Below are 22,730 nucleotides of genomic sequence, written 5' to 3'. Positions count from 1 at the left end.
GCCCCATATTCTAGGCAGGACTGACTCTATTTTTAGACAAAACATAAAGAAGGGAATGACCTGGGAAGTCATTCCCATTTTTGTTCATGCGCCCCCGGCCGACCTCAGCGAGGCCAGCCAGGAGCACCCATGACAGCAGCAGATGGTACAATATGACTGGTAACCGTCATCACCAATTTCCAAAGCAGCAGACGGTGCAATAGGGATGGTAACAGTCTCTGCTACTTTGCAAAGGCAAATGAATGCTGCTGTGTAGCATTGCAGTACCGCGTCTGTCAGCAGCATCCAGTACACATACGGTGACAGTGAAAAAAGGCTAAACAGGCTCCATGGTTACCATGCTATGGCATCTGCCAGGGCAATCCAGAGAAAAAGGGCGCAAAATGATTGTCTGCTGTTGCTTTCACGGAGGAAGGATTGAGGGACGACATTTACCCAGAATCACCCGCGACACTGTTTTTGCTCCATCATGCATTGTGATCTCAACCCAGAATTCCAATGGGCGGGGGAGACTGCGGGAACTATGGGATAGCTACCCACAGTGCAACGCTCTGGAAATCGACGCTAGCCTCGGTACATGGACGCACACCACCAAATTAATGTGCTTAGTGTGGCCGCGTGCACTCGACTTTATACAATCTGTTTTAAAAAACCGGTTTCTGTAAAATCAGAATAATCACATAGTGTAGACATACCCTAAGGTGCCACAAATACTCCTGTTCTTTTTGCAGATACAGACTAACATGGCTGTAACTCTGAAACCTATTTAAAAAAAAAACAGTATTACTGCTAATACCTATATTATACTGTCCTCCTTTTTTCTGATAGACATAAAAGATTTCTCTGTTTGTATTAGTTATTTTTAAACTACTTTCTAAAATGATTGTGACTTAGTTTTACTTTACTATGCAGTCTACTTATTAGCCTTTATACTTTTAAAAATAGACATGAATAGGGCCATCTAAAGGACTGTAGCTGCAAATTATAAATTTTATAGCATAGAAATATATTCCTGAGAACACATGTAAGTGAAATTCATAAACATTTGTGTGAATTGATATTTAATCATATTTCAGTGTGTTTACCAGCTTATTAGTTTATCCTAATTATTATAAATGTTTCATTGTAGTATATTTTTTCCTACCAAAGGAACCCAAAGCACTTTACAAACACTGGAATCACTACACCACCACTGAAATGCAGTTGCCTCTGAGCTGGATCACAGCATCCAGTTGCTACAATGCACAAGTTTAGAAACTGTATTCTTACGTAGTTCTGTAGAATTAAGCCTTGTCTAAAACTGAGGTTTTTAGCCACTGGTGCAGCTATGCTCATGTAGTTGTGCCAATGCAAACTCCTAGTGCAGATGTGGAGCCCCTGGGTAAACTATGACTTTGAATCAGTGCAACTTACTCCAGTTTGACGTGCACTTCTTAGTTAGCTGAAAAATGTTGTTAAAAGAACTATTGTGAAATGAGTTCATTTTTATTATCAATATATTATAAATGTGCAAATATAGAAGTCTGTAAATTAAAGAATTTGTTTTTATTGTTCAAATCCATAACTAGTGATTGCCCACAGAACTTGTTTGATTCTTGTAAAATTGTATGAATGATAAGCAAAGTGTAGTACTACTACTACTATTAAAACTTACATATCACTTCTAATCTTCAAAACCTTGTACAAATATTAATTTATCCTTAGAATGAGGAGTGTATTATGCCTCTTCATTTTACAGACTGGGAAACAAGCAAAGATAAGTGACTTGCCCAAGGCCACAGAACCTGTCAGAGGGGAGATTAGAATTCAGTAGTTTTGCACTCTTACTACTGTGCTAAAACCACTACTTTTCACTCCATATCATAACCAGAGGCTGTAGGAAAAAGTGAAAACTGCAACTCCCATTGCCAGGGTTATAAGTAAAAGTAAACTAATGGGGACAGTATTTTTGGTGATGATACACAAATGAAAGCATTGTTGTTCAAAGTGAGCCTGTAGTATGTATTTTTCATAATCAACAGGCTATATTTTTTTGTTTGACAAGTTTTATTTTGTTCGGTAAGGCATTACTCTCTTAGGCATTAATGCCATATTGTATTTTTATTTATGGGCAATAAAATGACAAAATACTTTTTTTCAGGGGATTATTAACATTGTACCAGATGTGGCATGTATGCCATAACATTTTGAGCATTGTAGAGCCAAAAGATCATATGCAAGTAGATTTTTCAGTAGAATATTCTGGAAAAAGAACTTGTCATAATTCTTGCTTTGTTCATCCCAGAAAGAAAAGCAGCATTGTTTAAACATACTGCTGGACTTTCCCCATTCCTTTCGGCTTGCTCACTTTCTTCCTCCTCTTGCGAATGAAAAAGTACATGTTTAAATAGAATGAAACTAGCCATCTCCAGCTTGACAAATTACCATATTTTCCATAAGTGTTGTGCTCCCTGTGATTCTTGAAAACCATACTGTAAGTCTTGGAGATGTTTATACAGTAACATAGGTGTTCTCTATGTAATTCTGCTCTTGGATTTAGTGGAGGCTTTTGTCAGTATGCTACAAGACCATGGAAACTTAAAATGGCACACTTGATTTATTAATGTGGTTAGAATATGAGTCATAGAGTACACATGAAGGTCATTCAGGAGTACCCTTGGGTCAGCTACTAGACTTTTATACTAGTCAAGAAAAACATAGTTATAAGCTGTATATTTATAAATAAAAAAATCCTAAATGGACAAAGTATAAAGATACTACAATACATGAACTATTGGCATTGATATTAGAGTGTTCCAAGGAATCTTTGCAGTTCTCATAAGAATAAGGAGCAATTTGTAGAAGCAATAAACTTTAACTCTCCAGAAGGGGAGGTACTGAATCACCCTTCTTACCTGACTTGAGGAAAATATGGGTTTTAAATGTTTTTAGAATCATAGTTTGCAGTAAATTGGAGTGAAATGGTACACCAGGGTAAGAAAATGAAATGATTTGGAAACTGAAATTTCTACATGATCAGTTTGAAAGAGGAGACAGTCTTTAGAGTTCTAGTCTGGAGTTCCTGACACCTCAAAAATATGGTTTCTATGCCAATATTCAGTATGATATTCTAAGCGGTATTCCATATGATATTTTAATTTAAAAGTTGTTGGTATTGTGTGTCAGAATGATTACGGTAATGTTCCAGATTTCTGTTACTTTTATGATCTGCTTTAAATATAGGATTACTACCTTCAAAGCAAAAAGTTATTTGTTTATATTTGCCAATATGAAATATCCATGGAATTGTTGCTATCACTATGTATAAAAGTAGTTTAAACACTGTGTGGCAATAAAAATGTGACTGTTAAAGACGGCAAATATAGAACGATAGTATTTCATTCACATTGGCTCTAGAACTGTAAATATATTGTTTTGGCTATATATATTGATAACAAAATTAGAAATATAAATACTAGATAGTTTTAAACAAGGTTTTTGTAAAACTCCAGAAGTCCTAATATTTACCTTTTGAATTGCCAGTTGTTAAAAAGAAAACTATAAAATTGAAATGTGAAGAGACTGTAATTGTTTTATTACATAGTTTTTAAACATTCTTTGCCATACTACAAATGTTTTAAACTTAGATTGTTAGTGTGGTGTCTTTTGAGAAACAAATCATTTAATTTTACTAGTATTGATTCACTGCAAAAGATTTGTATTTCTTAATGACGTTATGGTGTGTTCAGATCTCATACTTAAAACAGTTTCTTGACTGAAAAATTCTGATCCAACATCTTAAAAATAACTAATTGTTTATCTCTTGTATCAACTACTTTTCAATCCTGTGCAATAATATTACAACTAAAGATTACATAAAAAGGCCATACTGAGTCAGACCAATGGTCCATTTAGCCCAGTGGCCAGATGTTGCAGAAGAAATTAACAGAACAGGGCAATTCTCGAGTGATTCAGCCCCTGTCATTCAGTTGCACCATCTGGCAGTCAGGGGTTTAGGGATACCCAGAGTATGGGATTGCATCCCTGACCATCTTGGCTGATGGCCATTGATGAACCTATCCTCCATACATTTATCTACTCTTTTTGAACCCAGTTATAATTTTGGCCTCCACACATATAATGGCAATGAGTTCCACAGGTTGACTCTGCATGGTGTGAAAAAATACTTCCTTATGTTTGTTTTAAACCTGCTGCCAGTTAATTTCACTGGGTGACCCCTAATTCTTGTGTTATGTGAAGGGATAAATAACATTTCCTTTTTCACTTTCTCCACACCAATCATGATTTTATAGACCTCTATCATATCCATGCTTAGTTGTCTCTTTTCTAAGCTGAACATTCCCAGTCTTGTTAATCTGTCCTCATATGGAAGGTCTTTCATACCCCTAATCATTTTTGTTGCCCTTCTCTGTACTTTTTCCAATTCTAATGTATCTTTTTTTGACATGGGGCAACCAAGTTATTCAAGGTGAGGGCATACCATGTAGATTTATATAATGGCATTATATTATCTGTCTTCTTATGTATCCCTTTTTTAATGGTTCCCACCATAGCTTTTTCTGACAACCACTGCACATCGAACAGATGTTTTCAGAGAACTATTCACAGTGACTAAGATTTCTTGCATGATAACCTCTAATTTAACCCCATCATTTTGTTTGGATAGTTGGGATTGTGTGTTCCAATGTGCATTATTTTGCACTTATCGGCATTGAATTACATTTGCCATTTTGTTGTTCAGTCACCTAGTTTTATGAGATCCCTTTGTAATTCTTTGCAGTCAGCTTTGGATTTAACTCTTTTGAATAATTTTGTATCATCTACAAATTTTACCACAGTTCATCCCCTTTTCCAAATAATTTAAGAACGTGTTGAACAAGCTCTGGTTTTAGTACATATCCTTGGGGGATCCTCCTATTTACCTCTCTCCACTGTGAAAATTGACCGTTTATTCTGACTTTCTTTCTGATCTTTTAACCAGTTACTGATCTGTGAGAATACCTTCTCGCTTATCCCATGACTGCTTACTTTGCTAAAGAGCCTTTGGTGAGGGACCTTGTCAGAGATTTTCCGAAAGTCCAAGTACACTGTATCCACTGGATCCCCTTTGTCTACATGCTTGTTCAATTCCACAAAATATTCTAAAGGATTGCTGAGGCATGATGTCCCTTGACAAAAGCCATGTTGACTCTTCTTAAGCATATCACGTTTATCTTTGTATCTCACAATTCTGTTCTTTACTAAAGTTTCAACCAATATGCCCGGTATTGCAGTTAGGCTTACTGGCCTGTAAATGCCATGTTTGCCTCTGGAGCCTTTTTTTAAAAATCGGTATAACATTAGGTATCATCCAGTCAACTGGTACAGAGGCTGATTTAAGTGATAGGTTACATACCACAGTTAGTAGTTTTGCAATTTAATATTTGAGTTTCTTCAGAACTCTTGGGTGAATAAGCATATGAGCATGGTGACTCAGGGGGGAGGGCAAGTGGGCAATTTGCCCCGGGCTCCGCAGGGGCCCCCACGAGAATGGCTGAGGCCCTCTCCCCGGCCCCAACCCGACCTCGCCTCCGACCCTCTCCCGGAGCCTCAGCACATCCAGGAGCATCCCTGGACAGCTGCAGCATGGCTCTGGCGGGGCCCCTGAGCTCTGCTCTGCTCAGAGCCGCGTGGTAAGGGGGCAGGGATGCGAGCTCCAGGCTGAGCGGAGGGAACTCAGGCCCCACTGGAGCTCACAGCCCCACCCCCTTACCACACGGCTCTGAGCGGGGAGGAGCTCAGGCCCCACCGGAGCCACACTGCAGCTGTCCAGGGATGCTCCTGGATGCGCTGAGACTCCAGGTGAGGGGGGAGTCGGGGGTAAGGGGCCAGGGAGGTTGGATAAGGGACAGGGAGTCCAGGGGAGGGGGTGGGGTCTGAGGTTGGGTGGGGCAGACAGGGGAAAGGTAACGGGGGGGGGTGGATTGTGGGCATTCTGGGGGTCTGTCAGGACTCTGAAGGGGGTGGCTTGGGGTCGGGGCAGACAGGGAGCAGGGGTGGGGTCCCGGGGTGGTGATTGCGGGTGGGGACGGTGAGGGGACAAGGAGCAGGATGGGTTGGGGATTCTGAGGGGGGCGGGCAGTCGGGGGGCAGGCAGTGGGTGGGGGTCAGATAGGGGGCAGGGCCAGGCTGTTTGGGAGGCACAGCCTTCCCTACCCTAAAGCTCATTCAGCACTTTGAGGCTTGCAGAAGAGCCAAACGGTTAGCTTTTCCATTAGGGCTACCATCCCTTTCACTTCTCAAATGCCAAATTATATTCTATATTTAATTTCAGTGCCATAGGGAGATTCATGTCAGGTGAGGGTAGCTTCATTTAAAATTAGCCACTGGGGGAGGGAATCACATGAGAAGAGCAATATCCTACACCACCTACCTCCTTCCCAACCCCAAGGGATGCCCCCCCTCCCCTACATTTCCTGAGGCTCCAGAGGGGTTAATTCAGTGGTTCTCAAACTTTTATACTGGTGACCCCTTTCACATAGCAAACTTCTGAGTGTGATCCCCCACCCCCTTATAAATTAAAAACACTTTTTAATATATTTAACATTATTATAAATGCTGGAGGCAAAGCGGGATTTGAGGTGGAGGCTGACAGCTCACGCCCCCAGTAATAACCTCGTGACCCCCTGAGGTGTCCCAACCCCCATTTTGAGTACCCCTGGGTTAATTTAATTTTAGCACCCTGTGTCCATTCACATGCATGTGCTATTTTGAGCATTTCAGTTTTCACAACATAGGCTCATCCCAGATTCTGGAACAAGCTCAAATGCTCAGTTCGTGGAGTATGTACATAAGCTATACTAAAGACAAACCCACAGTAACCGTCTCCAGTTTGTGAGGGACCCCATGGAGCCAGTCTCTAGGAAACAGATAAATGCATGGAGGTAAAGTCCATTAATGGCTATTAGCCAAGATGGGTAAGGAATGGTGTCCCTAGCCTCTGTCTGTCAGAGGGTGGAGATGGATGGCAGGAGAGAGATCACTTGATCATTACCTGTTAGGTTTACTCCCTCTGGGGTACTTGGCATTGGCCATTGTCAGTAGACAGGATACTGGGCTGGATGGACCTCTGGTTTGACCCAGTATGGCTGTTCTTATGGTCTAAGCTAAATGAACCCAAAGTTATGGAGACAGATATGAGTCAAGGAAGCCAGCAGAGTATCAGAAACCTGGAAAAATCTCTGACTGGATGGGCTCAGTTGTTTGGTCACAAGCTGAGGTGGTTCAAAAGTTTTGGATTTTTTTTAAGCAGAATTTTTTTATTGTTTCTTTAAACAATCAAACACAGCAAGCAGCAAATATTTGGCCACACACTTCTGAAACCTCAAACCATATTCAGGTTTTGGCAGACTAATTTCAGCTTTTCAATTAAAAAAACACAACAAATTTTGAAGGAAAGCAGATGATGTCCGTGATTTTTTTTTCTGCTTTTTAAAAACCCCTAGTTTTCGATCCAGAAAGTTTTGACGGAAAATGTTTGTCCAACCCTTTTAATGAGCTTTAGTGCCTTTTAGCACTAGCTGATGCTGAGAACCAGTGATACCTTGTAAAGAAGTTTTCTCAAAACTGGGTTTGTGTCGAGATGCAGGTTTATTTTTCCCAGGGCCACCCATGGGGTGGGGGAGCAAGTGGGGCAATTTGCACCGGGCCCCACAGGGGTCCCCACGAGAATATAGTATTCTATAGTATTGCAATTTTTTTTATGGAAGGGGCCCCTGAAATTGCTTTGCCCCAGGCCCCCTGAATCCTCTGGGTGGCTCTGGCACCATTCCTGTCAATTTCCTGGCTCCAGCATGGAGTCATGAACTTGACAAGAATGACAGCCAACAGCCAATGTAAGTAACCCGCAGTGTCCTCACAGATGCTGCATTGCCCTAACTACACTGATGTCAGCCCTTTGCCTCTCGTGGAAGTGGTGTTGTTATGTTGGTGTAGTAGGGCACTTATATCTGCCGGAGCAAGGCTGTCGTGTGTACACTGACAGTTAGGTCGACGTAAGCTCCCTTACATCAACCTAAATCTGTAGTGTAAACTAGGTCTTTGCAAAACTTTAACTATTTGGCTTGAAATTTTCCATGCTACATGTCCTTCTCATGCTGAATTGTTCAGGATAATTTAAGCCAAAACGGTTCAGCTATTTCTGAGAATGAAGTTAGGGAAAAATACATTGTTTTGCCTGTGTTAAAAAATTCTGGTAAGCTTTTCTTTGAAAAGCTGTAGTGCCCCCATATTTTGGATTGGGACTTGAAAATTGGCAGCGGGGGATGGCCTTTGTGTCAGGTATGTGCCTCTTGCCTTCCTTGTGAAAAACTGCTCAAATTTGGCCAAGTTACAAGCCTTGTTTTAAAATAAATAAATAAATAAATAAAAGTCACAGTTCATATATGCTTGGAGAATTGCTAGACCTTTGCAGCTAAATTCCCGGAATATTCTGTGCACACTGAGTGTGCTGCAGCCTGGGGCAAAGCAGGACTTTCCCTCTGATTGCAGCTCTGGCCAGGGACAGGAACTGGAACTGAGATTAGCAAGCCTGTCTTGCCTGAGCTCTATGACCCCCTGCTGGTCCAAGGCACCATAGAGGAGGAAACTTCCTTATTTGAATGCAGTAGGCTGGAGTAGATAAGAACAGCAAGCCCTGGCGGGGCAGGGGAAGGGAAGGACTAGGATTAACTGGGCAAGGAGACTTGGAGCTGGGGGGATGAAACTGGTGACATGAACTGCAGGGAGGTGACTGGAGGCTGGGAGTAGGGAAGGGACAGATCAGGTGTGGTGCAGGTTGAGTAGGGGAGCTGGGAGCGGAGGAGAGACTAGGACTGGCTAGGTAGTGAGAATGAGATTGGGATGAGGAGTAGAAGATTAAAGGAAGAGAACCGATTGTCATCATTAAGGATGTTGAATGATGTTAGCAGAATTGGATTCTATCCCTGCCTCTTCCAGAGAGTTCCTGTGTGATGCTGTGTCTTTTTCTCGGTGTTCAACCTGAGTCCCTAAAGCCTGAATTGTAGAAGTGCTGAGCACTTAGAGTTGTGGTTATGGGAGTGTGACAAACTGGGAATATGTTTATTTCTTATGAATTTATATGCAACTTAGTTTCCTTGTTCAATTGCATATTGCTGCCTGCCTGAATGCATAGAGTTATATCAAAGGAGGCTTTAAAGGGGTTGTTGAGAGGCCAAGCAGGAAAGGTAATATAGTGACAGGATAAGACAGCCATACAGGTACATACCTTCAAGCAGGGCTGGCTTTAGGCACCGGCAAACCAAGCACGTGCTTGGGGCGGCACATTTTCAGGGGCGGCATTCCGGCCAAATTTTTTTTTTTTTTTTTTTTTTTTTTGCTTCCGGTGGCAAAAGCCTAAAGCCGGCCCTGGCAGTAGCAGAGCATTGTGCCCAGGGGGCGCCCTGGGGCTTCTGCACTTTGCGTTGCGGGGGAGCAGTGCACACACCTCATGGCTGGCCTGGGCAGGCTCTGAACGGGGGACACTCGGGCTGGGGGCCGCCCCGCAGGGCACACAGAGCCGCCTGCAGGTGCCGCGGGACAGCCACCCCCCTGCACCGCAGCCATCCAGGGACCGCAGCAGGGCGGCCAGAAACAGCAGCAGTGGAGCTAAAGAGGGTGGGGCGCTGCTGTGCGGGGCCCACATCCCGCTCTCCGGGGCGCCGCTTCCTCTGGGGCTACCCTGCCTCGGCTCCTCAGCCCCTGCCGGGGCGGTCCCCCGGCTCTGCCCTCCCGGGTCCTGGCCAGTCCTGGAGGCAGATGCCCCAGCTGGAGGGACCCTGGGCTGAGGTGTGGCCCGGGAGCCCCGCTGCTTACTCCAACCCTGCCAGCGCCGGACCGGCTGGAGGTGAGGGTGGAGCAGGCGGAGTCAGCACTGGTGCGGGAGAGCCCAGTGCTGGGGAGACAAGGGGTGTGGCGGGGCGGGGTGAGAGCCCAGGGCTGGGGTGGAGGGCAGCCAACAAACTTTTTGCTTGGAGCGGCAAAAAAACTAGAGCCGGCCCTGCCTTCAAGGGATTTAAGATAATAATGGCTGGGCCATCATTTGAGGAGAGAAGTTACCTAGATGGCTCCATCCAGGTTAGGATGTTTTACTCTTCCCAAGGATAAGCCTGTAATCAAAGTTTTTTTTATCTGTGGTATGCCTAGTGTTGATGTCTAAATGCCTTATTTTTTTCTACCTGTTTTAACGCACCTTAATTTTACTCCTGCGAATGTTAACCAGACTGCATTGCAGTGGTAGTGAAGTAGCAAGAAATACAGAAGTTAAAGGAAAAACTGTGCAACTTTAGGATAGTGTTTGCCTGCAAACAATCTACCATAAGTTTGTTGTAGAGGTCAGACATCTGTGGCAATAAATTACAAGATGCAGATGAGAAAATTTTTTTTTTCAGAAGATAGAAGAATTTTGCAATGTTCTGTGCTTTTCTATTACATTTTGGAAACAATACTAGACACTTTATTTATAGCTTTCTCATTAAAATGCATTTTTATATGTTTAAACACTGGCAATATAGTGAATGCAACAGTGATGGCATTAATGTGTAAAATAATGTATTTATGAATAAACTTAGACAAGCCACAAAGTATGATGACAGTGTTAGATTTATTGACAAAGGCAGCCATCAGGCATACTGTGTATTATTCCTTATGTTTTCAACAGTGTTTGAAGGTGGCAGTGAAAGACTACTAGGACTAACTTAGTTACAAAACTACCAGAAAAATCATTTTTATTATAATTATATTTAAAATCAGACTAGAAAAGAACTTCATGAGGTAGATTTTCTTCTTGATGCACATACTTAAATCCCATACATATGATGCTCGCCTCCGAAAAATATACATACACAAATTTTGATAGGGAGTTGAGAAGGCAGATAACTTTAAAAAAAAAATGCCATGGAAAGTATTTTTAGAGTTTATACTTTTAAAGTAATGATATCTTAGTCTAAATCTATTAATATGCTCATACACACATTGTCAGTTTCAGCTATTCTAGCTTAGTTTTCTGTATTAGTAAAGAATATTGTGAAAGGTAATAGAAAGTGGTATTTGTTTACTATTTTTACTAAAGTTAGCTGTCCCACATGTAACTCAAATTATACTTTTCCCTGTTTATTTCAAAAGCCTCAAGTGGAGCAAGATCTCAGTTCCATCAGTTGACTGTCCAATTTTCATTACTCGACACTATTTACATACTTGATCGGATCTCCTGTAGCTGGAGACCAGAATGCACTTCATAAAGAATTTTAAAATAACCAGTTTTTGCAAGATCTAGATACAACTTTATGCTCTTGTGTTCTTTCCGCTGTCTTTGAAGCACCAGCAGTTAACAAACACTATTCCCAAACTGTGGTTGTTCCAGTTGACCTTTCTGATCATGCAGAGGCACACCTCCAATAAATGAAACAGAGCTTTGTTGTCTTGAGCTCCACTAGAAATCTAGGAACAGAAAGAAATTCTTAATAAAATTGGACAGTTAGGATAAATTATGCTTGGTGCAGATATGGCCATACTTAGCAGACTAGACTGAATCTTTAAAGTTATATGCCAATTATAAGACAGGGTTTTTTTTAAAGTATCAGAGGGGTAGCCGTGTTAGTCTGGATCTGTAAAAGCAGCAAAGAGTCCTGTGGCACCTTATAGACTAACAGACATATTGGACCATGAGCTTTTGTGGGTGAATATCCACTTTGTCGGATACATGTGACGAAGTGGGTATTCACCCACGAAAACTCATGCTCCAATACGTCTGTTAGTCTATAAGGTGCCACAGGACTCTTTGCTGATTTTTTTTAAAGAGGCACCTATTAGCTTTACACTAAGATAAGCCAGCCATTCATATTTTAATGTAGGAAGTTCTGCAGGCATGGCCATGGATCAGCTGACCAAATGTCTCATAAGCCCTCTTTAACATTACTTCCTTCCCAAATTTTCTTTTGTATTTTTCTCTTTGCTTTCTTTTCATTTCTCATTTTAATCTTGTTAACATTTTCCTCATGAATATACATGCCACATAAGAGAGATTGCCTTATACAATGTAGTGTGCTCATTCAGATATATTCATTAGTACACACTGTACTCTGTCAAACTGTTTTAAATTCTGTATAATTTATATGCTAAAATGTAAGGATTCAGAAAAATAAAACCATGAGGTTGTACACATTCAGCCCAGTTATGTGCATTCTGTTTCAGACATCTATCTACAGCTCTATACATTTTAAGTATGTGAGCTCCCAGAACTTATCCCATGATGCACTTAGAATATTAGGGTTGTAAGGGACCTCAGGAGGTCATCTAGTCCAATCCCCTGCTCAAAGCAGGACCAATCCCCAGACAGATTTTTACCCCAGTTCCCTAAATGGCCCCCTCAAGGATTGAACTCTCAACCCTGGGTTTAGCAGCCCAATGCTCAACCAGGGTCACTGAGCTATCCCTCCTCCCAAATACTGCCATAGATCATTATTTGATTATTTGATAATGGTTGTTAAACCATTCATTTTATAACTGTACAAGATGTTATTCATATAGAGAAATTAAGGTGGATTATTGTTGCAGAAATAAATGGCAGTTTCTATGCTTGCACAAAATTAGAATTAATATAGCCTTTTTCTGTATCTTAACAGATGCTGAAAATGAAGAAGCTAGCTCATCTGCTCTACCTACCCAAGTATCTCAGCCATCATCTTCTACATATGACCCAAACATGCCAACTAGTAATTATACTGGCATACATATCCCACCTGGTGCACATGCTCCAGCCAACACTCCAGCTGAAGTACCTCATAGCACAGGTATGTTGCATTTATATCCAAGAACACAGATTTACTCTTACTGTGAGGTGCTTTGCTATTCCCTTGTAGCCTCCTTTCCAGTTGCATGTAAAGTATAATAAGGATGCAATATTGTACATGTGTTAGAACAGAGGCAATTTTTATAGTTAATACTTCATAAATTACCATGTTAATCCCCATGTTTTTAGACACTTGTGACTTTCTGGAACTTTCACTTGTTGGGCTGAAACTTTCTCAGCCTGAAAGTGATTTGGGGGGGGGGGGGTTATTAAAAGTTTGGCAAAATAGTTTTGGTCTTTGACTACAAGGGATAGTAACAAGAATTTTCTTTTCCCATTATTAACAAATATTTGTGGACAAGTTGATGAAAGTATGTACTCTGTGGGCAAGTGGCAGTCAAAAAATCTAACCAAAATGCTGAGTGTAATAGTAAGGTCTAAAAAGTATATGACTGAAATATTAAAATGTAATGATTTAAATCACTGTACATCCTCGGTTGGAATATGGTGCTTAGTTCTCATGACCCATCTCAAAGAGATGTAGAAGAAATAGAAGGGGCATAGAAAGGCTCCCATATGAGGAAAAATTTAAAAGATTAAAAAAAAATTTAGTTTAGAGAGCAGAGGAATAAGGGGACAGGATAGAGGTATATACCAACTAGTGAATATGATACAGAAGGTGAATTGGACACTCCCTCTTGCCATTTCTCATTATACAAGTTCAAGAAGACGTCAATAGAATTAAAAGGCAGTATGTTTATAACTGATAAAAGGAAATACTGTTGACGTTGTGCATAATTAGCCTTTGGCAACACATTGCCACAAGATGTAAAAGAGATATTTATATGTGTAATGGGTACACTCAGTTAAAACAGAATAAGCAAAATTGTTTACCCTAAAAGATCTAAAACCCTCATAGTGTGGACATAGCATATCCATTCGCTGACAAAGCTAATGGTAAAAGTTCTCGTGTGGGCAATTAAATCTGTTCAAATTGGTAAAAGTGCACAGGAGGATGAGTTATTTGAATGCATCTTTGGAGTGTTGTAACTCCATTTGAATACCTCCATTGATGCCTGGTTTATTTACTTGACTTCGTCTTAAATCCCTCCACCCAGATGCATCATTTTCCTACATTTGGGACCATATCTAATGGAGTGTCTTAGCCCTTCTGTTCTTCCAACAATGCTATGCTTGCTGTCCTGTTCACTGAATAGCAGCTATGAAACTGACAAGAGTGTTAATTTCACTGAACTGCTCCACAGGAAGGAGCCTGCCAGCCCTGGGAGCCCCAGCTGGAGCCAGGATTCTCAGGGTTGCTAGCTCCCCGCTCCATCTGGGGTTCTGCTGGCTGGCAGGCAATCTTTTGTGGTGAGTGGTTCCTGTAAGGGCTCCAGGAGTTGGAAGGCTACCTGCCACAGAGCCTAGCAGCACCAACAGTCCTGGCTCCAGACGTAGCACCAAAAGGTTCTCTCTTATCTTTCCAGTATAACTTCTTTGTCTTTCTCTACATGCATTGTTCTTCTGGTTGTCACCTGTGATTGGCTCTTTTTTAAGACTTCTCTTTCTTCACTCAGTTTCCCTAAAACTCTAAATCTGGTGACCACCTATTCTCATGAGACCTTTTTTTCACACCAACTTTTCCATATCTGTTGATGTTAGTTCTATGAAATATTGTACTGCAATAGCTGTTCTCGAATACGTCTTAATGAAAGATGTTATATAGAAATATTTAAACATTTGTAGCCAACAAATTATTTTTCAGAAGTACTTTATAAATGTTTCTGAAGTTCTCCTAAAGTTTCCTTCAGTCTCAATTATTTCCGATAAAAGCCAGGTCAGGATTATTAACACTGAAAGTAACGCAATAAAACCTCCTGTTAACAACTTGCTTTTTAAGTCTATAATTAAGAGTAACATAGTGTAATTCCACTATTATTTTGCTGATTTGCAGGTGTAACAAGTAATACCATTCAACCCACTCCACAGAATATCCCAGCAGTAGATCCTTCTCTTTACAATGCTCAATCTGCAGGTAAGGCAATGGCATTTTATGTTTTTGCTTATGACTTACTTTTCACAAAAAAATAGTTTGAGGAGAAACAGAATAAAATGTAAGTAATGTTGACAATTCAAAAATAAAGAGTATTGCCCTTTGGGGTAGGGACTGCCTTTCTGTGTTTGATGACATCATCTTTCAGAGTGCTAATAAAATGTAAACAGTTTTTAAACTGTTGTTAATACCCTGATGTGTAACTTTTGGCTATTACCTCATTAAATCCCCTAACTAACCAAAGCATGGTCTGTACTTAGAACCATGTTTCTGAAAAGCCCAGAGTAGAGTAGCAAAAAGTAGAGTTGGGTGATTGGGTAGGTAACACTCATCCTCTGAATTGGTATTGAACTAATGAGCTATTATTGTGATAGGGACTCTGTGCTGCTATTTTTCAAATGAGATTTAGAACCATCCAGTTCAGTAAAAATGATGATTCTGGTGGTGTGGCTAAATTCCATGTTGGGTAATCACTGAACATTTCACTTACCTAAAATAGCCCTCACAGGGTCAATTTAAGTTATTATTCAATTCCTTCCTAAAATAATCACACAAAAAAGACATTTCTGCAGTGCCTATGCTGTAGAATACCTGTTGTATTCCACGCCGGAGACAGCACATGTCAGTTGTAAATAATCCCCGTATGAAATGAGCTAACTTAATATAATGCCTGTCTGTAATTATCAATCATTTAGCCAAAGTTTGCTTTGAATCCAAAATATGTTTACTTCTATATTGCCATCTGTCTGTGGTGTTATATTTACACCCATTGCCATACTATTTCTCTATTCATAAGTTCATTGTTCTCTCTGTATATCCATATGATCTAACCTTAGCGAGAAACCATACTCTGAGAGAGGTGTGGTCTGACTAGAAGCCAGAATCCTCCTAGCACTGACACTCCATTGAACGAGTCCATTAACCTTTCTGCCAGAGTTTTCCATCTGCAAAAGTGAGGTGGTACCAAGATAGATTATGTTGCTGTGTAAAAGTTAGTTAGTGTTTCTGTGTGACTGGTATAATTTTGAAACTGTAACTCAGGAAACTAAGAGACCTCATTAAAGATTGTGTGGTACGTTATTAATTTAAAATAAATTTTTTCTTTGAGATATTAAAAGGCTACTTAGCAGTCTGCTCTTTGAGTATAATTAGGCTTCGAAGGATTCGATTTTTGTCGATTATGTCAGGAAATATCAATCTACAATCTACAAACTGACAAAAAAATTACCATCAATAATAATCTAAATTTATAGATAAAGTAAAAAAAAATGCTGCTTGAGAACTTATTAGAGTTTGATTTAAGGGTGCTTACTTTGTATATTTTGATGTGATATTGACAATTTTTGTTTTAACAATATTAAAGCTTTAACTTTTTGGATATCAGGGTCTACTGTCATTAAAAATTATTATTTGATCCCCCATTAATTTCTCACATCAGTGAAAACTTAAATTGATAAAAATAAAAAAAGCTTGAAAATAAACATTGATTTCATCCATCAAAATTACATTAAAATATCAAATTCTGCCAAGCCTAAGTATAATGAATTAAAAGGCATTAACTGGAATTTCGTATTTCAGCCTCACTTGAGCATGTTGTCGCATGAGGATGCTACGTAACAATGCCATCTTGATGTGTAAAAAGCAAATTTCAGTGATAGGAAATGTCTTCAAAAGATTGCAGATGAGTAGGAGTTCATTAATTAATTAGTCTTCCGCATTTTCTTAGAGAATAAAAGGCATGCCTCTTAGTAATTCTGAATAACATATAATGTAGCGTTTCTGGTTACAGTTGCTCCTTTTGTTGAGTACAAAAACGTGTGTGTGTGTGTGTGTGTAAATTTTGAGCTGCTGAAAAGGTTTCATAAGCCCTTTAGCCTTATACAGGGCATTATTTATTTTTACACGTTAACTGTAAACACGTTAACTACCTCTGGGAGCCTGAGTTCAAATGCTGAATTAAGATAAAAATAAAAAGGAATTTGAATCTCTGTGGAGTCCCCCTACATGTGATGCAGTTCAGAATGGCTGGCAACCTCTATTACAGAAACATTCAGCACTGGGCTAGTAATGGGCATTGCATGTCCTGATTAAATTGATCCATCCTCATTTAGGTATTCTCATGTCCCCTTTCCAAATCATCTCAGCATGGTCTTGATCCTCCACTGGGATAAGGAGTAGCACTACCGTGTGGATGGGATCTGCAACAATGCTGAGCAGAATGAGGTAACCCTGTGATGTGGATCCCCACTTGCGGATCCCCAGTTGCTCCTGATACAGAAGTAGTGGAGATGATCTGCGTGCTCTCAGCTCTGCATGAGTGCACAGAGATCATGCCAGTTGGCAGAGTCAGGGTGTGATGCCACACCCCCTGCAGATATGCAATTAAGGATGTAGGAAGTGTGTGTGAAAGTCATGTCCACCCTTCCCAGTCACCACCACTAAATTCCCCTGTGCCAACTGCTTGCAGGCATTGATGCCATCTGCACAGACAGGAACCAGAGGGCAACCTGCAGAGACGGGCAGGTGCCCTGTGGCTCTGAACAGACATCTCTGCTGGTAAAGGGGCACTTCTAAAAGCTGGCCTAGCCAACCCATGATATCCCCACCTCACACAGACAGAGAGGTAACCTCTGAATTTTCCTCTCTGAACAGTTGCAGAGCCAAGCACTTGTCTGTGGCACGTGCACTGCCTCTCCACAGATAAGAACCTGTCCCTTGCGGCATGGGCAGGCTTTGGTTTGCATGCTGCTCCACAGGGTGCTCAGCATGCTCATGCCAAGGCTCTCTGAGCACCTCCTTTGTATTTTAAAAGAAAATATAGGTGATGGTTCGTTGGTTGGTTATAGTGGGAGAAGAGGAGTGGGTGTCTTACTGAAAGAAATAAAGAAGAAATAAGTATTGCTTTTAGTTTGCCCAAAGTGAGGCATGTGGTAATTGTCATATTTATTAATCAGGTTTATTACAGTAGTGCTTAAAGGCCAATCAAGAATGGGACCCCATTGTGTTAGGCATTGAACAAACAGAGTAGTAGATGTTTCTTCCCCTGAAGAGCTTGCAGTCTAAACAGATGACAGATACAGGGTAGTGCAAGGGGTACACAAGCTCACAAACAGAAAAGTTCATCATTTTTTTGTTCATTTTTATTTGCTCCTGGCCTTTCGGCTCTGTTTTCTTGGGCAGCAGCACGGCCTGGATGTAGGGCAGGACATCTCTTGAGTGATCGTGACTTTCCCCAGCAGCTTGTTGAGCTCCTTGGTTGTTACAGATGATGAGCTGCAGGTAACAGGGGATGATGCTGGTTTCCTCCAGTGTTGCATGTCGTCTCAAGAATCTCAGTTGTCAGATATTCCAACTCTATGGCCATGTAGACTGTGGCTCCTGTCCCAGCTCACTCCACATAATTGCCTTAGCAGATAAGATGGTGCACACAGCCCACAGGGAACTGCAACCAGCCCTCAAGGAACAAGACTTAGCCTTAGCCTTCACTCTGCCTCCCTGCTTCCCTCAGCCTGCCATTGTAATTCATGCTCTGACAGAGCGACCTCCCAATGAAAATATCATGTTTGTGCCACTGTCTGGGGAGGGGGAAGAGACGGGTTGGGTCTATTTACTTAAGTGGGGATAAGCTAAAGGGAAGGGAAGTGATGGAGGGGTTAGGTATGGAGTGAAACTGAGGGAGTGTAAGGCACGAGGAGAGGGTTGGCACAAACTACCAATCAGCACAGAGCAGAGTTGCAGTTCAAAACTGCAGAAAGTTCTCTGAATGTCCAGAGGTCCCTGCTTTGGCTGCTTCTGCTCCGCCCAGCTAGAGTGTCTGTCTAGCTCCCCCGTGTAATTTTCCCAAAACGCAGGAGTGAGCGTCAGTCTCTTAGGGCAGGTCTACACTACGGGGGAAAATCGATATAAGATACGCAACTTCAGCTATGTGAATAACGTAGCTGAAATCGAAGTATCTTATATCGAATTACTTACCATCCTCACGGCGCGGGATTGACATCTGCTGCTCCCCATGTCGACTCCGCTACCGCCGTTCGCATTGGTGGAGTTACGGAGTCGACATGAGCGCGTTCGGGGATCGATATATCGCGTCTAGATGAAACGCGATATATCGATCCCCGAGAAATCAATTGCTACCTGCCAATACGGCGGGTAGTGAAGACGTACCCTTAGCTATGGCTACACTAGAGATCTTACAGCTGAACCGATGCAGCTGCGCTGCTGTAAGCTCTCGAATGTAGCCACTCTAAGCCGATGGGAAAGAGCTCTCCTTTCAGGTTAATTACTCCAGCCCCCACAACCAATGGTAGCTATGTTGGTGGGAAACTCTCTCCCGCCATCATAGCACCGTCCACACCGATGCTTAGGTCGGTGTAACTTACGTCGCTCATGGGGGTGGCTTTTTCACACTACTGAGTGACATAAGTTATACTGACATAAGTGGTAGTGTAGACGTAGCTTAGTGTCTGTGAAAGTTCTGACTCCTACAGTCAAGCGTCGCCCAACTGGTTGACAGTTTCATGGTACAAATAAGCCAGAACAGTGTAGCAACTTTGTACACCACCTGCATGCATTAGTTCAATGCAGTTTAGTCATTGTTTTTGTTAGCACTAAATTTCATTAAATTTATTCACAGGTTACATGATGTTTTATATAAACTTTGTATGCTCCCATAAGCTTTTTTTGCCAATGGCATAATGTAGTGAAGCCACCTGTACCACCTTGTTGTACAAGTGATCATATTTGGAATTAATAACCGTTTTGGTTTTTCCACCCATAAAATTGAAATAATAATTACACATTTAAGATGGCTAAATGTAAATAAATACATCTAGGAAGAAAGCATGTAGGCTATATTTACATGATGGGGGACATTATCCTAAGAAGCAGTGACTCTGAGGAGAAAAAAATAAAGATTAGGGAGTTGTGGTGGAACTCAGCTGAACATGAGCTCCCAGTGTGACGCTGTGGCAAAAGGGATAATGGAATCCTTGGGTGCATAAACGGGAATCTCAAGAAAGAGTAGAGAGGTTACTTTGGCACTGTTGTGACTGTTGCCGGAATACTGTGTCTAATTCTGGTGCCCACCATTCAAGAAGGATGCGGATAAATTGGAGAGAATTCAGAGAAAAGCCACAAGTTTGATTAAAGAATTAGACAACGAGCTCTGTCAATTTAGCTTAACAAGGAGGAGGTTAAGGAGTGACTTGATTACAGTCTATATGAACCTACGGGGGAACAAATGGGCACTCTCTCTGATCTAGCAGAGAAAGGTATAACATGATCCAGTGGCTGGAAGTTGAAGCTAGACAAATTCAGACAGGAAATATGACATACGTTTTTAACAGTGAGAGTAATGAACAAAATGGAACAATTTACCAAGAGTTATGGTGGGTTCTTCATCACTGGCAATTTTTAAATCAAGATTGGAATTTTTTTTCTTCTTTGAGTGTTTGCTCACGTCGATTCCATTCTAAGTGTGTGTGCGCCCATGTGCGCGGCTGTCAGAGATTTAAGCTTTAGCGGTACCCGTAGGGCTGGCTGTGGCGCCCTTTAGAGTGCTGCACTCATGCTGCAGTATATCGGCCACCATCAGCCCACGCCCTCTCAGTTCCTTCTTACCACCCATGATGGTCAGTCGGAGCATCTGTCTTGCTTGACAAGAGCTAACGGTTTTCTTCCCTTGGACTCCATGCCTTCGGGCCTCATGTACATTGTTGATAGTGTTAAGTAGTTGTTAAATGTTAGTTAGTTAATAGGGTCCCAGCAGGGACTTTGCCCCAAGCCAAACATGCCCCGTGCTGCTGGGTTTAAGCCTTGCCTGGACTGCAGCAGGGCTATGCCTGTGAGTGACCCCCATAACAGCTGCCTTAAGTGCTTGGGGGAGTCACATATCAAGGAGAGTTGCCAGATCTGCAAGAACTTTCCACCCCGCACACAAAAGGAGAGGGATATTCACCTCAGGGCTCTCCTGATGGAGTCCGCTCTCCGCCCGGCTTCCGAGCCTTCCACACAGGCCACGCTGAGCACCTTGGCCTCCGTGTGCAGCGCGCCCCCAGCACCTGGCTGTTCCCGGCACCATTAGCCAATGCTGGTACCGAAGAAGAAGGTTAAAAAGCGCTTCCCAGAACCGAGCAAGAGGGCCCAGGGGTCATCCAGCAAAGGACCCGGGCCTGCCCGCCAGCCTTCTCCAGAGCCATGCGAGTGTGCCTCCACGACTGGGGCTCTTAGCCCCCTTAAAGATCCACCAGCGACTCCTGGGAGCAGAATGAGACCCGCAATGCTGCCTGCACCATCGTCATCCCAAGCCCAGGCGCAGAGAGTGCACAGGTCTCCACCTGCTCTTATGACGTCTTCGGTGCCACAACAGGCTAAGGCTCCTCAAGAGGGCGAGCCCACAGTTAAGTCCCCTCCGGGGGCAGAGGAACACCATTAGTCACCAGACAATAAACGCCAATCTCCACTGTGTAGAGCAGTGCTGTTCACTGGTTTTGAAATGGGGCCCACTTTGGCAAAAAATCTTCAATGGGAAAGCCACATCAACCCGATACAGCTGGTTGAACACTCTGAGTTCTTTGTTGGTTGCTATGGTAATATTACCATTATTGGTAATATTGCTTGGGATGCAGGAGGCGGTATTGGGGGCTGGCTCTGGGAGGGGGTACGGAGTGCAGGAGGGGGTATGGGGCTCAGGCCTGGGGTTTGGGGTGCAGGAGGGGGTGAGAGGTGTAAACTCTGGGAGGGAGTTTGCCGCAGCCTGGAGTCCCCTCCTGCCCCCAGAGGGTATGGAGTGCTGGCTCCAGGAGGGAGTACAGGGTGCAGGCTCTGGGCTGGGGCTCAGGGCTGGGGTAGGGGCTTGGGGTGCAGAAGAGAATATTGGGGACTGGCTCTGGAAGTGGGCTCAGGGCTGGGGTTTGCAGTGCAGGAGGGAGTATGGGGGACTGGCTCCAGGAGGCTGCAGGTTGGGTGATGGAAGAACTATTCAGAATCTGCCCATTGAAGAGGGCAGCACTTACTTTGGGCGGCTCCAGCCCCACACTGCTCCTGAAAGGGGCCAACACACCCCTGTGGCCCCTGGGGGGAGCATGTGGCTCTGCGCGCTGCCCCTGTCTGTAGGCACCGCCCCCGCAACTCCCATTGGCCATAGTTCCCCATTCCCAGCCAATGGGAACTGCGGGGACGGTGCTTGCAGGCAGGAGCTGCACGCTGAGACCTCTGCTCCCCTCTTACCCCTCTCCCAGTGCCATGGGAATGCTCCCCATCTTATTGCTAGTCTCCACCGGCATCACTCTCCCCAGTACAGTCTTTGGTCAGTTACACCTGGCCAGTGATCACTGGTAGCCATGACCAGTAAACAGACTCAGGCATCAATGGCTCCTCCCAGGTCACCAAAAGGTGGTTCCTCTGGCACAGAGGCCCAGTGCCTCAGTCTCAGCAACAGGATTGGGCACCGGAGCCTGCTCCATCGCCCATGGCACCGCAGTGGCAGCAAGGCCAGTGCCCAACACAGTGGTCATATTGGGGAGCATGGGGCATTCAGCGATGACAATGCCCCCTTCGCATCACTCATAGGCCGTGTCAGCACAACATACGGCAGCCCCACTGGCACCGGCCTCAGTACTGGAAGCCCATTCTGAGGTTGGGGTAGAGGATCCCGTATCCACCCCTAAACTTCCCTCTCCAGCGGCAGCCGAGCCCTCAGCGCCTCCACTGGAAACCAAGTCTTCCTCATCTTCCCTAGATGAGGCAGTCGCAGGACCTTCCAGGGCTAGCCCCCCCAGATAACTTTAGGGAGCATCAAGGCCTTCTCTAGGAGGTGACTGAGAACTTGGGGCTCAAGGTGCAGGAGATGGC

General features: G+C 43.0%; 1 protein-coding gene and 1 pseudogene across 2 annotated transcripts in view; one reads left to right on the top strand and one right to left on the bottom strand.

The window, feature by feature from the left end:
* The window catches only part of VTA1 (vesicle trafficking 1), a 66,427-nt gene that overhangs the window by 34,622 nt on the left and 9,075 nt on the right, over nucleotides 1-22,730 (top strand). For both annotated transcript variants that reach the window (XM_039529638.1, XM_039529640.1), the window contains exons 6-7: nucleotides 12,660-12,827; nucleotides 14,781-14,861. In XM_039529638.1, the coding sequence (XP_039385572.1) occupies nucleotides 12,660-12,827; nucleotides 14,781-14,861 (249 nt within the window). The remainder of the gene's footprint in view (nucleotides 1-12,659; nucleotides 12,828-14,780; nucleotides 14,862-22,730) is intronic.
* LOC120400417 lies at nucleotides 17,862-18,395 on the bottom strand (annotated as a pseudogene).

This window comes from Mauremys reevesii, linkage group 3 (assembly GCF_016161935.1).
Source record: "Mauremys reevesii isolate NIE-2019 linkage group 3, ASM1616193v1, whole genome shotgun sequence".
Taxonomy (NCBI): domain Eukaryota; kingdom Metazoa; phylum Chordata; order Testudines; family Geoemydidae; genus Mauremys; species Mauremys reevesii.
The sequence above is the reverse complement of the archived record's forward strand: the minus strand, read 5'-3'. Positions and strand labels throughout refer to the sequence as shown.